We start from the raw sequence: 17,236 nt of genomic DNA on the forward strand, positions 1-17,236 counted from the left end.
AACAGACTTCAAAAATTCCCAGTAGGATGTTCAAGAAATTTAAAAGCATTTAAAAAATGGATGGGACATAGGGGAGCACAGTCCACTTTCAAATGTCATTTTGAGATTCTGAATACAGTGTCACCAAAAGCAATGGCATTTAGGCTGAAGGCACAATATTCCAGTGTACATCTGATAAAGTTTGCTATATTTCTTAATCTGTTAAAGACCTAAATATGTGACAAAGTCATTTAGTTTAGCAAGTATAGTGAGGATCTTTAAACAGACCTAAACAAACTTAGTGAAAGAGCAAGATAATGGCCACATGCAAAGTTGACAAATTCAATGTAATTTCCACTAGAAGAAAAAATAAGTATAATTGCTTATGCACATCAGGAGAACCTAAACTTCTAGACGTAAGAGAACCTAAACTTACAGCAGGAATTCAAGGAAGAGATATGTGAATCCCTATAACTAACTGTATACAGATTGTTGATGAATATAATTGTTGCAATAAAAAAGCCCCCTGAGAGATCCTGTATGTTTATGAGTTTAAATCTGACATGAAGATTCACAGCTCAGTTTCTCTTTAAAAGATAACTTTACAAGATTCTGTTGATAAAAATAACCTGCCTAAATTTCCAGAATCACATCTGAATAATAACTACAATAAGCAGTGACAACAATGCTCCAGGGCATACGTACTATCATTATATAACCATAGATTGACTAGAACAAAAAAAAAAAAAAAGGACAACATAATTTCCATGGACAGTATAAAAATACTCACTTAAATAACACTTGATAGCTTTGTAGTTGGTCTTGTAGTTGGCTGATGAATAAGAAATTTTCTAAATATGTATTTAAGAAAGTTTGCAAGTGAGAACTGAAAGGTTTTCCTATTTTTTTTTAAATGAAAGAAGCTTGCACGAGTTTGCTCCTCCAAAAGGTTCTGCTGATTCTTCAAGCAGCTTGAAAACACTTAGTATTAAATTCCCAAACTATGTTGTTTAGGAAAGCTTTTTTTGGTGTCATTCAAGACACTTAATTAATTCACAAGCAGCAACATGGGCAGATTAAACTCGACCTTCTATATCTTTCATACCAGGCTTAACTTCATAATAGCCATTCATAGCTTCACGGCACACTGACAGACTTTCCCATGTAATCACTGCTGGAACTACAGACCATATTAGTTCTTTCTACTCCCTACTAAGGAAGAAGAAGAGAAAGCAAAAAAGAGAAATATTGAATTGAAACTTGGACTCTAAAGGTATCTATCTCTAGCAAGCAGGATGATAACCAATTATAGTTTTAACTAGGAATGTAAAGCTGCTAATTAAAAGGCAAATAAACTGATGATTTTAATGGGTTTGGCTATTTCTAATTCAGATTTTATTTGAGACATTTTATCTAATCAATTTTTTTCTGAAATTCAGCTAATTTTACATAAAAATTAATGCAATATTTGCACTCATGTTTTAAAATACATTTAAATCAAGAAAATAAGTTATGATTCCTACACTAGTGCAAAACTAATTCTAGTTCTCAGAGAATTATTTAGGATATGATCACACTGAAGTGTTAAAGGAATGTTAAAGACTGTACATTAAAGCCAAGAATTCAAAAAGATTATCAGCTGCAAGAGTTAAATTTACATGTATGACCTTGATTTGCTATTCTATTGTGTATTAATTGTGATCACAATGCCAACATCATATCAAAGAGTCCAGAATTGCAATATATTTACTGGGTCAGAGCTCTAAAACACAAGGCAATAGTCTTTCATTGCCTGTCCTCTGTCAAAGCACAGACCTTGTAAAACTAAGTGCTGATGATAACACAAGTGAAGTTTTAAATATGGGAAATATCAGAAGCAAGGACAGATAACACATCCTTACTTAACTACTGTTAGGTCTGTCGGGTTCTCACACCTACTGATTCCTTATCTTTGCAAACTCAGAGATCTGTATCATAGAATAGTTTGGGTTGGAAGGAACCCTTAAAGGTCATCTAGTCCAACGCCCTTGCAATGAGCAGGAACATCTTCAACGAGATCAGGTTGCTCGTGATCAGAGCCTCATCAAGCCTGACCTTGAATGTCTCCAGGGATGGTACATCCACCACATCTCTGGGTAACCTGTTCTGGTGTTTCACAACCCTCATTGTAAAATATTTCTTCCTTATGTCTAGTCTACATATACCCTCTTTTAGTTTAAAACCATTACCTATCACAACAAGCCTTGATAAAAAGTTTGTCCTCATCTTTCTTATAAGCCCTTTTTAAGTACTGAAAGGCTGCGGTAAGGTCTCCCTGGAGCCTTTTCTTCTCCAGGCTGAATAACCCCAACTCCCTCAGCCTGTCTTCATAGGAGAGGTGTTCTATCCCTCTGATCATTTTTGTTGTCCTCCTCTGGACCAGCTCCAACATTTCGATGTCTTTCCTGTGCTGAGGGCCCCAGAGCTGGATGCAGTACTCCAGGTGGGGTCTCACAAAAGCGGAGCAGAGGGGCAGAATCAACTCCCTCAGCCTGCTGGCCATGCTGCTTTTGATGCAGCCCACAAGACAGTTGGCTTTCTGGGTTGTGAGTGCACATTGTTGGCTTATGTCCAGCTTTTCATCCACCCGTACCTCCGCATCCTTCTCAGTAGGGCTGCTCTCAAGCCCTTCATCCCCCAGCCTATATTGATACTGGGGATTGCTCTGCCCCAAGTGCAGGGCTCTGCACTTGGCCTTGTTGAACTTCACAAGGTTCACATGGGCCCACTTTTCGAGTTTGTCCAGGTACCTCTGGACGGCATCCCATCCTTCAGGCATGTCAACCGCGCCACTCAGCTTGGTGTTGTCTGCAAACTTGCTGAGGGTGCACTCAATCCCACTGTCTATGTATGTCATTGATGAAGATATTAAACAGTACTGGTCCCAAAATGGACCCCTGAGTGACACCACTTGTCACCAATCTTCATCTGGACATTGAGGCCCTGACCACTACCCTCTGGATGTGACCAGCCAGCCAATTCCTCATCCACTGAACACTGCACCCGTCAAATTCATACCTCTCCAATTTAGAGAGAAGGATGTTGTGGGGAACTCTGTCAAAGTGTGTCCAGATAGACAAAATTCATAGGTCTTCTCTTGTCCATTGATGTAGTCATTCCATCACAGAAGGCCACTAAGTTGCTCAGGCAGGACTTGCCTTTAGGTGAAGCCACAGTGGCTGTCTTAAAGCACCTGCCTGTCCTCCATGTGCCTTAGCATAGCTTCAAGGAGGATCTGTTCCATGATCTTCCCAGGCACAGAGGTGAGGCTGACAGGTCAGTAGTTCCCAGGCTTCTCCTTTCTACAATGTTTCCCTTTTTCCAGTCTCCGGGGTCTTCACTTGATTGCCATGACTTTTCAAATATCATGGAGAGTAGCTTGGCAACTACACCAGCCCATTCCCTCAGGACTCTGGGATGCATCTCATCAGGTCCCATAGACTTCTGTATGTTCAGGTTCCTCATGTGATCATGAACCTGATCTTCTCTTACAGCGGGGGGGACTTTGCTCCCCCAGTTCCTACCTTGGGGTCCATTCATGCACCTGTTTATATAGGTCTATAGCACGAACCTCATCTAAGTGTGCTTAAAGACAAATCAGTAGCCAGACAGCCATTAGGCACGAGTGGAAATCTTGTTTCTGGATAGCAAAGATGACACCAAGCATACATATTTGTGAACACTCTTTCTGACAGTCTCCATCATCGACAAGTTTACCTGTCCTGTTAGAAACTGCACCACATTATCAGAACTGCTGGAAGAGAACTTTTATGGTTTCTTAATTGCCAACTTTCAGGATCCTATTCTAAACTAGGGAAGTAAGACATCTTTAAATTATTCAGTATCAATGGAATCAGTGGTAGCAGTTTTGGTAGCCTTTCCCCTTGTGAATAAATTTAGCTACACCTGATACCCCTCTAGGAACAACAGAAAAACTTGCAGTCCCTCTCATAAGTTTCAAACATGCTAGGAAAATCAGAGCAGACACTTTGATTCCTCTACTTTGGGAGCAGGCAACCAACTAGACTGTTTAAGGAAACAACCAACATTTTCTCTTTGTCTCCTCATGATAAAACACCAGTCTCACAGGACAGAAGACAGAAAAATAAATACAAAGAATGCAGTATTTCAAAGAGGCGGCATTTCAGTCTTTCACCCTCATTTCCTCCAAGTTGAATGTCTGTGCTCCTTTCTTTCTCTGCAGTGAACAGCATGGCAAAGTAGACAAGGACCCTGATACAGCTCTTCCTCATCAGACCCAGAAGCATAAGGTTGGTGAAGAATCCTGACAGTGGCAGGAGCAAAGCTGAAGAGGTGTGGGGACAGAACTGATAGAGGACTAATGGAAAATGAATGAATTGAACCTGCAGACCTGGTTGTACCGTACTTCTGTTAGCTCTATGTTTCAGAGTTCCATTGGCTGGGGAAGGAACTTAGAACGAAAATATTCACTTTTAATACAATGTCTCAGTATCTTTCTGTGAAGCCCTATAAATGGCTATGACTAGCCAAAATAGGCAAACCTTGGTGCTGGCTAGCTAAAATCAGCAATTAAGGTACAACATTCTAACTGCCTGCTCAGAATTACAGTAACTAATGGATTTGAAGTCAGGAGAGAATTATTCATCTAAACAACACTAGTAAGGACTCTTAGTGTTTTTCTGTCCTCTATTGTAGCATAGGTTGTAGCCTACTTGTAGGAATATGTAGCGTATAGCATTATTTATATTCCTTTAAAAATAGTTTAAACATTTTTTAAGCGACTGGAAAATGTCTCAAGTCCTTAAGTTGTTCAGCAGCCCTGAAAATTACACTGTTTTCTTATTGCAGATATTGATTTCCCTGTAATTAAATTTACTCTTAAAAGAAATTGAGAAACCTTCTTTCCTGTAGTAAAAACTGTCACCCTAACAAAGCGATTCTTCTACTTTCAAATACAAAAGAATGATCTTTCCATTAAAACTAAAGGAACCTATAAAAAGGAACAGTTTTTCATTGATATTTCTTTTCATTTGAGAGTTGCAATGCTAGCAACTCTAAGCTACAAACTTTAGGAGCATAGAAGACGACATTCTTAGGGATGATCCTCACAGAAGAATTTTCTTCTGTTGCTTCAGGAAAGACTGGAGTTTCTACCTTTGTTTTCTTTTTAGCTTGGACAGCCTACTTGAGGAAGTTGGCAGCTTGAAAAACATGGTCTGGATGATGATTTTCATTTAGGTGAGTTATCTTTAAATTCATTTTATGTCCATTTTTATAAGAAATTTTATTTTAATTTACAAATATGTGTTCAAGAATGGCTAGTCATTCACTTTTTACAAACCACATACTGTGGAGGCATGGTCAAAATGTGTAGGATAATTCACAAATGTTTGTAACAGTGGTTATCACCCTATTGTGAATGTATTTAAGGACTTCGTTTTTCTATAGCTCCAGAAAATACATTTCTGGTATTCTTAATCTTAAAATAATTTTACAACCATGCATTACATTTTATAAAACTTCTTGACGCTGGAAGATGCTTTTACATTTTAGAGATATAAACAGCAGGAACCAAGTTAAAAGCCAAAGGACTTGAAAAAGCAAGACCATTCAAGGTCAGGTTGGATGGGGTTCTGAGAAACCTGATCTAGTTGAAGATGTCCCTGCTTATTGCAGGGAGGTTGGACTAGATGGCCTTTAAATGTCCTTTACAACTCAGACTATTCTATGATTCTATGATTCATCTTGCCAAGAGAAAACTAGTAACTTTCTACACATCACTGTTGGTTATCTTCCTATATTTAGTTATTTCTGCCCGTCATAGTATCACCTCTGATACACCTAATCCATAAAAAAAGCACACTGAAGTTCCCAAAAACATCAAATGAAAAGAAACAGCCACCCATGTTCTTCACAAATAAAGCTGCTTTCCCAAACTACTGAAGCTGACTTCCCAGTATTTCACACCAAAGGTGTTAAGGTCCATTTTTGTTTCAGAGTTTCTTCTATTACTTTAAGAAGTAACTGATAAATTTGACACCTGTATATTATGACATTATGAAATGAGATACCAATATTGGTTGTTTATTATGTGACCAGAGGATCATTCAAGCTGATACAGTGGAACTTACTTAAAAATAAGTAGATAAAATTCACCATCATGCTTCATGGCTCCTTCCATATGAAATCTCCAGGAACATTGGTTATAACTATATTATAACAGGAGCAGAACTTTGTGCTGAGACTTGTCACGTTTTCAGTTTACTTGTTTCAGGTGTTTTCATTCAAATCTGACATCTGGTTTGAACATTAGTTTGAAAGGAACTTATCCCACACATATTTGGTCACTTAGTTACAGGCTATCTAGGGAGCACTTGCTGGCCTTCAGTGTCTCTCACAGATGACATAAGCACTTTATTGCCCATGTAACTGCACATGCCACCACTGCCCAGGTAAGTTCTTTCTTATTTCTACTTTTCTTGCTCCTGCTTGTACTATATTGACAATGTAGTCTATGAGGTGCTTCAGAAGAGGAACACAATTTAATCTCGCATCTGCAGAAGCTATGTTGGAAATATATTTTAATGAACCCATCCTTCTGGAACTCCTTTTCAGTGGAAGAAGATAGACAGAATATTTTTTTTGGGAGTCCTTGCCACTATGATTGCTTCATGTATGATTGACTGGAGGTTCTGGTCCCAGAAAGCAAGCTTCTGTTTGTGGAACAGCATTATCCTCTGGATGTGAAATGATCAGCAGTTGGTGCAAAATTTTCAGATGAGGAGCAGAGTTGCAAAGCCCCTCTCCTGTAAGCTAGTACCATGACTACATGATTCTTTCATGTAGTTTTGGAAGTCCATGCCTATTTTCAAGGGTGTCAATCACTCTGTGGAGCCATGCAACTCTAACTCTCACTTTTTAGTTAGTAACCAGTTTGCAAAGAGTAAGACCACCAGTGGTGATTGATTGCCTCAGATACTGTCCTTCAAACTATCTTCCTTCAAATAGTAATAGCAGGAGACACCAACAAAATCTTCCAAGCCTTTGATCTCTGTAGGTTCCTGAACTACAAAGGGGAGAGCCAGTTCATGGAATCCACATTTCCATCTAATGCACAACTCAGAGTTGCTATGACTACCTAAGCCTCATGAACTACCACCTCATGCTATGCAAGCATTGGAGGCCCATCAGCGTAGACTTAGCATCTTAACAGGCTTCACCAGAAGGCATGGTGTCTGTGCCTTTGCTAAGTCTGGCTTAAGAGCTGTTGAAGACTAATACCTTATTTACCATTAGGTACAGGATCTTCAACACTGTTTGGGTGCTTGTCTACACCAGAATAGATGTTGCATAGTCTCCACGATGCTGGGTCATCAGAAATGCCTTGACAATGATGGAGCCCGTTTCTGGTTTGAGTGGCCCTTAGGATATGCAGTCATGAAGTCAAAAGTGATTGTCCAAGTGCAAGGAGTTATGTAAGAGATGGGATTAATGTTCCCAGTTGTTTCCAAATCATAGGTGCCTGCTGTCCCTTGTAAAACCTCTGCAAGTACTCAGGGCAGTCCTTCCATTCAGACAGGAATAGTAAAGACCAGTAAAGACACAACCTCCCACATTCTCCAAATGATCCAGGCACTGAGGATGGTACTCATGCACATGATTGAGGAGGGCTATGAATCTACTGTGTCCAGAAGGGGATTGAGTGGGTTGGTAGGAACGTGCTTAAATGGTGATGATTTCTACATATAAATTTCTAAACTACCTTTGATCTCCTTCACAATAACACTAAAAAGGAACCAGCCCCCAAAATTTCTGGGTCATTTCCCCTCCCTGTGCTCTCTCTGGACGAGGAGATTGATGCTATGCTTACACTCTTTGATGTCCCCTAAAACTTGGCTGCTTCAGCTATTCACTTTCTGATAGCTCTTGATCCACCATCTCTTTTGCATAAGCTTGGTTCCTCTCATGATGTTCTTTATTGATTCTTCCTTCTGTACTCATGTGTGGCTTTGAAAGCTATATCTGAAGCACTCAGGAAACATCTTGGTTCTTGACATGCACAGTTTCCTTAGAAAAATGTCATTCAGAGACTGCTTTGCACAGGTCAGAAGAAAGGTGTAGATTGAAAAAATATTGCTAGTTTGATGCCACTAAGAAAAGAGAAGTCAGGGCTGAGGAACTGAAATGTAAGAACTATGAGAACTGGAGTGAAACTAGGTCACAGTTAGGGCAAGACGGACTGAGCTGGCCATGGATGAGGGAAAAGAACCTCTTCAAGGAAACCTTTCCCTTTCCCTCTCCTGAATGAGAACACAGTTTCTGTTTTGTCCGTCTCCACATTTTTCAGACCTCAGGAAAAAATATGGAAAAATAGCATACGACTATGTCTGTCCCATCTCCTACTGAGCCACCAACATGGGGTTCACATTCCTTGCTGCAGAAGATCTTCACAGCTGGATCTTTCTGGTTTGAGAAATTTTCAAAGATCATCTACATTGGTATTCCCAATGCAGAGACAATTATTCAGAGTCATTGTAGCCTTTCTACCTCATGACAGGCATTCAACCCTCCACAGCTCCCTTTTGCCCATGCCCTCCCTCTAATAAACAATATATGCGCAAGAAAGGCACCTAACTTTAAGAAGTTGTCAAGAATTTAGATGGAATGAGCACCTGTAGCTAGAAAGAAATATGTCCCTTTTCACAGTGCTAAAAGACTCCCAGTGTATGTACGCACCTATGTACTTTGGGGGTTCCTTTTTGCTAGATATTAGTTTTCCTAAATTATTTGGAGAGATATCAATTCTCTCTCCCACCAGGAATATTTGCCAGATAAACGCAAAAGAAAAAGAGTCAAAATAAATAACTAAGTAATAGTATGACTACAAGTTTCTGTGTTTTCAGGATGTTTGCCAAATTTAGATCATGGATATTTGTCTAAAAAAATATAATTAGCAGACTGGAAAGGAGGGCAAATTGATGTGCATTACTTCCTCACTTCTGGTAATGACAAAGTTTTGAACAAAAAAGGTAGGGAAAGCTCTAAAGCTCACACAAAGTCTAATTAAGACACATCACTTATTTGAAATGGTTGAATATCACCACTACTCATCATTTCAATATCACAGTAAGTTGTTTTCTTTTACTAAACTCAAAATTCTTGCAACAAATATCCAGAAAGCATTTTTTTTCAGACAGTGATCATAAACACAGTCATCAGCTTTGAATAAAATGCTGCCAGATCCATCCACCTGTATGCCATTTTTACGTGCATCTCCAAATATATGAAAATCTATTTTTTCTTAGTAGATTTGTTTGCAGATATCAGATTCCATTTTTACCTCCTGGATAAATATCAATTGAAAGTGAAGGAAGCCCAGTACATTTATCTGTAATACATTTAACCTGCTTACTTAAAAAGCATGAAAGAGGCTTGGCAGACCAATGGACCCAAATTAATTCACACCTGCAGAGACCTAATATATATACATATATGAGTGTACACATAACCAGATGCATAGTATTCTCAGTACAGATTTAAAATTCCCCAAACTCTGGTTCTGTCAGACTTAATAATACAGGTAAATTTGATTATTTTTATATTTATAATAATGTTTTATTCTTGTAAATTGACATTAAATTCATTTCTGTAATAATCTATTTAGATACCTATGCATATAAAAAAATTAAAATATGTATGTGTTGATTCCCAGGGTTTGTTTTTTTTAAAGAATTCTGTTAGGAGTACTGACTGTCAGTGAGGTTTGTGTTCCTGAATCACTCAAGTGCTCTGGAAAAATCCCAAATATATTCAACAATGAGATGAAGATGAAATGCATCAATGATTCTTCCAAGTCAAACAACAGAACTTTGGTCTTATGATCTCGTCTGTGCTTCCCCCATTCCATCTGCCCAATAAATCACATAGAGTAAACAGCATGGAACACAGTTGGTTTATTTTAAGGATAAAGATCTACTGAAACCTTGTTTAGATTAAAAGACAGCAGTTCCAGGGAGAGTAAATCTGTCACACGTTATATTTAGATGTTACGCCATCCTTCTCACAGACCAAACCCTCAAGTTATATTCTCTTCTCTTGTTTTAAAGTACATCCAACCTGATGTCAAACATTTTTTACCACATTTCCTTTAACTACTGTAAAATTCCATGCCTCCTCAGAACTCTGCAGGTGATGATTTAATTAGTGCTATTTGTTTTCTTTGACTGATCTTTTTCTAGAGCACACAAACAGCCTCAGTTTTACCTCCTGGTAATATAGTCTCTCTGTGTACATCAGCTGCTGAGGATTCACACTGCTCAAAAGAACTACCTTAGATTTAGATTTCACCTTCCCCTTTACTTGTGTTAGTAACTCTGGAATCAAATATGTGATTATTGGCTGTTTCATAGAAAGAACTGAGATAAACTCATAGAATCATAGATTTAGGTTGGAAAAGACCCTTAAGATCATCGAGTCTAACTGTTAACCTACCACTCCCAGGTCTAAGTGCCATGTCTACATGTCTTTTAAATACCTCCAGGGATAGTGAATTAACCACTTCCCTGGGCAGCCTGTTCCAACACTTGACAACCCTTTCAGTGAAGAAATTTTTCCTAACATCCAATCTTAACTTTCCCTGGTGCAACTTGAGGCTGTTTCCTCTTGTTCTATCACTTCTTTCTTGGCAGAAGAGACAGACCCTCCACCTCACTACAACCTCCTTTTGGGTAGATGTAGAGAGCAATAAGGTCTCCCTTCAGCCTCCTTTTCTCCAGGCTAAACAACCCCAGTTCCCTCAGCCACTCCTCATAAGACTTGTGCTAGAGACCTCTCACCAGCTTCATTGCCTGTGTGAGCCGATGCAGGCAGGACACAGGAACAACCACAAAACCATGGATTAAGGGCAAAGAACAAATTTAATCTCAATCCCTCATGGATCGGGGAACCTCTGAAGCAGCACCTGGGCAGAGGCAGGCAAGCAGGGGACACAGGCACCGCGGAGCAAGAGTCCTTATTAGCAAGAGAGTCCTTGTTAGCAAGGGAGTGAGAGAGCTCCCACTTGCTGTTTGGGCCTGTATTTCAAGGATTCCGGAAGGCAGAGTTTTCCGCTGTGCTTTGATCTATTCAACAGCCGGGCAGGAATCTCAGGCGTGTTTGATAAGGTGCCCCTGAGTCCATCCCAGGCCTATGTTATCTAAGTGCAGATGTCCTACTTGTTGAGCACACAAAACTAAGCAAGAATTAGTGTGATATATGTGTTTTCTAGCACCCGACATGCAAGTCACTTGAGTGTATTTACAGTCCTCCTCGCCAATCTTCTGCTGCTTTCCCACATTGCCCTTTTCTGAATACGCTCCAGCACCTTAATGTCTTTCTTGTAGTAAGGGGCCCAAAACTGAACACAGTATTCAAGGTGCGGTCTCACCAGTACCAAGTACAGGGGGACAATCACTTCCCTAATACTCCTGGCCACACTACTTCTGATACGAGATAGGGTTCTATTGGCCTTCTTGAAGCCATGTTTTGTTTTTCACAAAATGTACCTCTTAAAATAAGTACTGCTGTACTGTATTTGACATTCAAAAAAATCACCCTTGCTATTGAAGCATTGGAAGAAACACATAAAACAGGTCAGAAAAATTATTCCAAATATGATCCTAAAGCAGAATCTCTCCTGAGCAAAGCCTGTAGAATTTTTGTGATTTCAAATGTCTTTAACATTAAGAAGATTTTTTAAACCTAAGCAAAAGTTAGGCTATCTTCCATACCCTCAAAATTCAAGGCTATTTCTACATTTTGTAGCAAATCTCAGAGACAACAGCATTCTGCCATAGCTGGTTTTCTATGCAATTTCACATAGCAAGACAAGTCAATCTAATAACCTGCTCCTTATTGCCAAATTCCTATTTCTCCTCTATCTCCCTCTATGTCACATCCCAACTTCATTCTTGCAGTTTCCTTATGCATCATTCTGACTAGCACCAGAGGTAAGCGCCAGATAATTCAGTTCACTAATCTGGCAAACAAGGAACACAGCAAAAAAGAACTAGTATTTTGCCAGGTTAGTGAATTTGATTGCTTACAGAAATACTTGATGAGCACCAGAGTCAGAGCAAGGAAAGTGTCAGGACCATGCAGCTAAATGAAAGGTGGGGGCAGATCAACACTTCCACATTCATGTGCTAGTGAGTCAGAGTAATTTTGTTTTCTGAGGTATAAAATGGCTACTATATTGTCTGATAACATTGTCTGATAAAAGCAAGCTGTTACATCTATTAGAAAGGCCTTGCATGTATTGTGGATTGTTTACTTTTTTGCTTAGGCAACAAACAGTGAAAGTAAAGATTTGCATGCCCCATAACCTGAATTCATGATAACTTGAAGCCCCTAAGTCTAAAGAATGTGTATTAATGACAACAGACAACACTAAAACATGTCCAAAGACATATTACTAATTTAAGCCTGTTTAATGATGGATAAGCTTTCAGTGGTGTGGAGGCCATTCTGGACCCAGTAAGTTGTTTTCTTTGCACTGGATTTAAGACAAACTTTCTCATTTTTTACAAAGCAAAGACGATAATAACTAGAGAAGAGATAATAGCTAGAGAAGAGTCTGTCTCAGAATTTCTTACTGCAGCTGACCACCAAATAATCAGCAGCTCAATACAAAAATATATAGATGCTCTATTCTATATGTTTAAAATTGGTGGCTGTACTGGCTAAGCACATCTTTGATGTGATGGAAGAAGTCCAAAGGAAAAGACTTAGTAACTCCAGAAAGTACCTATAGTGAATTTTAACAAGCATTTGTTAGCTGAATAAATGACAATATAGAATTATGCATCCTGAAATCTGAGAGCAACATGCCACTTCTTCAGATCTGATACTGGAATAATCACTGCTAACAACACTGATTTTAATCTATTTATTCAGATAGAGAATGTGACAAAGCCCTAAATTTCTCTTTTTCCTCTGAAATGAGGAAGTCTTAATTTCTTGCCCCCTTGTATGGTGATACAGAGCCTTCTCTGATAGTAACCAGAGACTGCACACTTTGTTTTTTTCATGTGTAATAGCAGAAGGTTTTCCAGACCGGGACAAGGAAGAAGGATATGGTAACAGTAAGAAAAGGAATTCAATTTCATAGCCCCTCTTCATCTGAATGTGTTTGCCTGAAGCAAGGTAGAGTGGTATCACACAATGATCTGAGCAATGATCAAAGGTATGGAAGCTGAGAACAGGCTTCAGATAGGAAAAAAAGTCCTCAGAGGGGAAATAAAATTTGCTGTGTTTAGGACAAAGGAAAAGAATGACCAGATGGCACAGCAATTGTTTCAAGAGTGGAGGTTTTGCCCTGTATTTGCAGATTTTGTTAGCTTGTGTTGGTAATGGAAAGATACTCTTTCATCGGTGATTTGCAATGCACTCTCATTCTGTGGGCTGGAGCATAGCTAGCCCTATGAGGATCCAGTACCCAGCAGTCATCAGTGTAGGTAAAACCTACATTGTTGTTTGAAGTTCCTTGAGAATCCCACAGAGACTGCTAGGATCAGTAGAGCATAGCAACAGCAATTCCCATTGCTGTAGAAACTATAGCAGTTGCATCTAAAGCAGGCTGAAAAGAAATCTAGGCGAAGACAAATTGACTGTCATACCAAAATGAACTTTCATTTATCTCTGTACCCTAATAGCAACTTATGAATAATATACTCTATTTCAGGCCAATTTAGCATAGTCAGTTTCAGTACTGCTGCTGGATCATTTGAAATGATCACCTGAAGGCGTGATCTTAAACATTAATTCACAACACAGAGGCACAAGCTTCATTTTCTTTGGAAACAGCTTGTCTTTTGAGACCTCTTAACTTGTGACCAATAGAAATACCAGTACTTTGTGAATCTTTTAGGAAGACAGGGAAGCAACAGTACCATTAAGTGACTTACACCGGTCACAGGAAAACTTGTTTTACACCATTACATGAATACTAAACATAAATTCTGTCTTGCTATGCCTTTGTGTTGCCCAGCACAACACAGTCTGATCCAAACAAGGCCCCTTTTGGTACTGCCAGTAAAAAAACAAACAAATAATTGGGTGCATTTCTCTGATGGTAGTCAAATAGTTTGTCCTCTCACTACATCCACAGTACTGTATGTATGGAAGGACCAGTCAAACACAACATATATGTGGAACAAATTCTCTCTGTTAAATCAAATTCCCTGGTAATCTTGATGCTCTTGTTTGATTCAGTTACTCGAACTGGTAGAAAATTTTCTGTGAATGAGGTAGGGGTTTGCTAGCAAAACTGGAGAAGAGAGATTAAAAAGAATGGTGCTTTGAAAAACATTCTTCTCCTTTATTCCTCTCACCCTTTGTAATCCATTTCCATGAAAGATATAATAAAGAGTTTTATATAAGGCTAGGGATAGAGCTAATTTTCCACTGCATGTTCCATTCCTGTGGCAGGGGACATGCAGGATTAACTTAATTCTACATGAACCTTAAATTAATTCAGGCTCTGTACCTGCATTTTTCCCAAAGGAGGGATTTATAAAGGTATAGGATACATAGCCAGTAACGGCACTGCTCCGACAAAAGCCAGGTTGCTGAGATGGAAACAAGAGGTGGGCTCAGGAGTCAATTTTCTGCAAGGTCTTTTTCCTATATCTACATTACCTATGAAATACCCCCACCCACAGAAGATATCAATGAAGCTTCCAGAGACAAAGCTCCAGCCTTCTAATCTTGCATACCTCCCAAGAGAAGAAAGCATGACTACTAGACTTGCACTTTCCCAGAAGTGCACAAATTCAGGGGGATTTTTCTCTTTGTAATTGAACAGAATATATTCAATCTACTTCATACAGGTAAATATTAAGAGTAGAACTACCAAAGCAAAGCTTGTCGCATAACTAGAGATTTAGTTGAGTCTTGTGAGAAGTTCTGGATCAGATAGAAAGTGAGGCTTATGAAAACGCAACTGTTCAGAACAAGAGCACTCAAAAATGGAGAAAAAGTTTTAGTCATGTTACATGTAGCACAGACTGGTTCTCCAGGAGGAGATTTTTCTTCACTCTGTAACTTGCCTTTGGGTTCATTAGGTTTATAGTTACCTTGGGAATATTGTAGCAAAAGAACCCAAAAAGGTTGGATTGGTATTTTATACAGCATTGTCCCCTACTTTAAAACCAGAATTTATTTAGCTACAAAAAGGTTGTAAAAAATATTGGTTTATTAATTCTGTATCCTGTAACTTTTAAACTTTCCTGTAATACTCTTTCTTCCTTTTTCCCCCTACTTTATATGTATTTTCAACAAACTGGAATAAATTTGAACCATAACAAACAAATAAAAATATGCAGAGAAGCATTTTGAAATACAACACATTTAAATATTCTCAGATTTTTTTTTAAATAAAAGTTTTCAAATTTTCATTACATTTATATTCAATTTATTTACACTCTGTGTAGACTTCGAACTTAAAATCCCTACTGCATAAAAAATACATAAAGTGCTGGCACTGATGCACCTTTATAATTAATGAAGAGAAACAGGCACTTTTAGAGTGTTTCACCTTCTCCTCCAGGAAGAGATGATTTCTGCCCTAAAATCACTTATTTCCCACCATTCACTTGGAAGAGCCTAAACAATATCTCATACATAGATAGCTACAGTAAAGATTTGGCTAGCTGCATTGCAGCAATGAATTTATTTATTGCCAGCACAACATCCACAAGTTACTTGTTACCACTTTGTAGTCTACCTTTACATACTGAAAAGTGTCTACTTTTCATGCTGAAAAACAAAAAATAATTCTGCTTTATATTAATGAATATATGCCAAAACCATATACCAAAAACTCAATCAAAAAGTTTTCTTTGGACACCTTAAAGACCTAATGGTAATTTCTCAACCGCATATCCATTTCCAGTTCATCCAGTGAAGCAAAATGAAGTAGAACATAACAACATAAACAGTAAACTTACCTGAGTGCTCGCAGAAGATGATTCACATCACTATATTAGAAATAAATAGAAATGGTGTAAATTCTGAATGAGAAAGGATACATTCGTATGGCTCCTGTTCTTGTTCCAATTGCCAGAATTTTCTGAACTGGGTCAAAAGCTAAGGCAGTAGGTAGATAAGGAAAACCATGGCGCACCGTCTGAAACAGAACAAATGAGCAAAGTGATTGAATTGTAATGACTGATAACAACACGTATATTTTATGTTATGCGTATAGGAAAAGAATCTACATTTTGCTATATGTTGTAGTATTTGCAATACATTTCATGAAAAATATTTAAAAAGATACAGTATTTTGAATAAAGACATGAATTTCACTCATCAATTTCTAGATATGCTCTTTAGTCAGTAGTATTTTAAATAGTTTCGTTGTAACAAAGTAGATTACAAACTATATGCCAATATACAACTGATATATATTGCTTATATGGTATACTGAAAGATAATCTCAATATGCAAGGCAGCTGAACTGTAATTTGAAAAAAAAGACACATAATGTGCTTTTAAAAGACTGTCACAAATAACCTCAGCCTCCACAGAACAGCTTCAGCAGAAAGAAATGGAACATATCCAGGGGAACAGATCCAACAAACCAATAAACTGAATTGAGTCTACAAGGTAAAAATCCTCAATATCAATTTAAAATACAAAGAAGCCAGAGAAGATGCTCTCAAAATGAGCAACTGAACCACTCACCCTTTCTTAATGTTTATTTATAATACTATGCTTTTAATTCTAATTTTTACAGAGATACCTTGGAGAATAAATGAACTGAGCATGATGCAACACATCCTTAAGTTTGAAGACTGCCTCAAGTAATATTTTAAGTTATCTTAACCTGGAGGTTATGACCAATATGACCTGCCTGATTCTTATGAGGGAGAACACTAAAAATAAGAAAATAACTAGACTAATTATACAACTATACACAAAAATGATCTGTAATTCATTTCATGTGTATGACTGCTTACTTAAAATTGGGTGACAAATAATAACTTTTATTAGTATAAAAACAATGCTTTATAATATTAGATATAATATTGAATTTAGGATTGACTCTTTTTTTTTTTTTTTACATGGTTGGGATTGGAGAGGAAGTACTTTGAACTGAATGAAATTTAACATTAAGGTATTTTTTTCTTCCTTGAAATTATCTTGTTCATGGACTGTGTCTACTGAAGCATTCAGCAGTTCCTATGGAACAACTTCA

General features: G+C 38.1%; 1 protein-coding gene across 2 annotated transcripts in view; it reads right to left on the reverse strand.

Annotated features, from left to right (window-relative positions):
* Positions 1–17,236, reverse strand: part of STXBP5L (syntaxin binding protein 5L) — a 201,316-nt gene that overhangs the window by 169,399 nt on the left and 14,681 nt on the right. For both annotated transcript variants that reach the window (XM_074145586.1, XM_074145578.1), the window contains exon 2: positions 16,068–16,165. In XM_074145586.1, the coding sequence (XP_074001687.1) occupies positions 16,068–16,165 (98 nt within the window). The remainder of the gene's footprint in view (positions 1–16,067; positions 16,166–17,236) is intronic.

The sequence above is a fragment of the Numenius arquata genome, chromosome 1, assembly GCF_964106895.1.
Source record: "Numenius arquata chromosome 1, bNumArq3.hap1.1, whole genome shotgun sequence".
NCBI classification, from domain to species: domain Eukaryota; kingdom Metazoa; phylum Chordata; class Aves; order Charadriiformes; family Scolopacidae; genus Numenius; species Numenius arquata.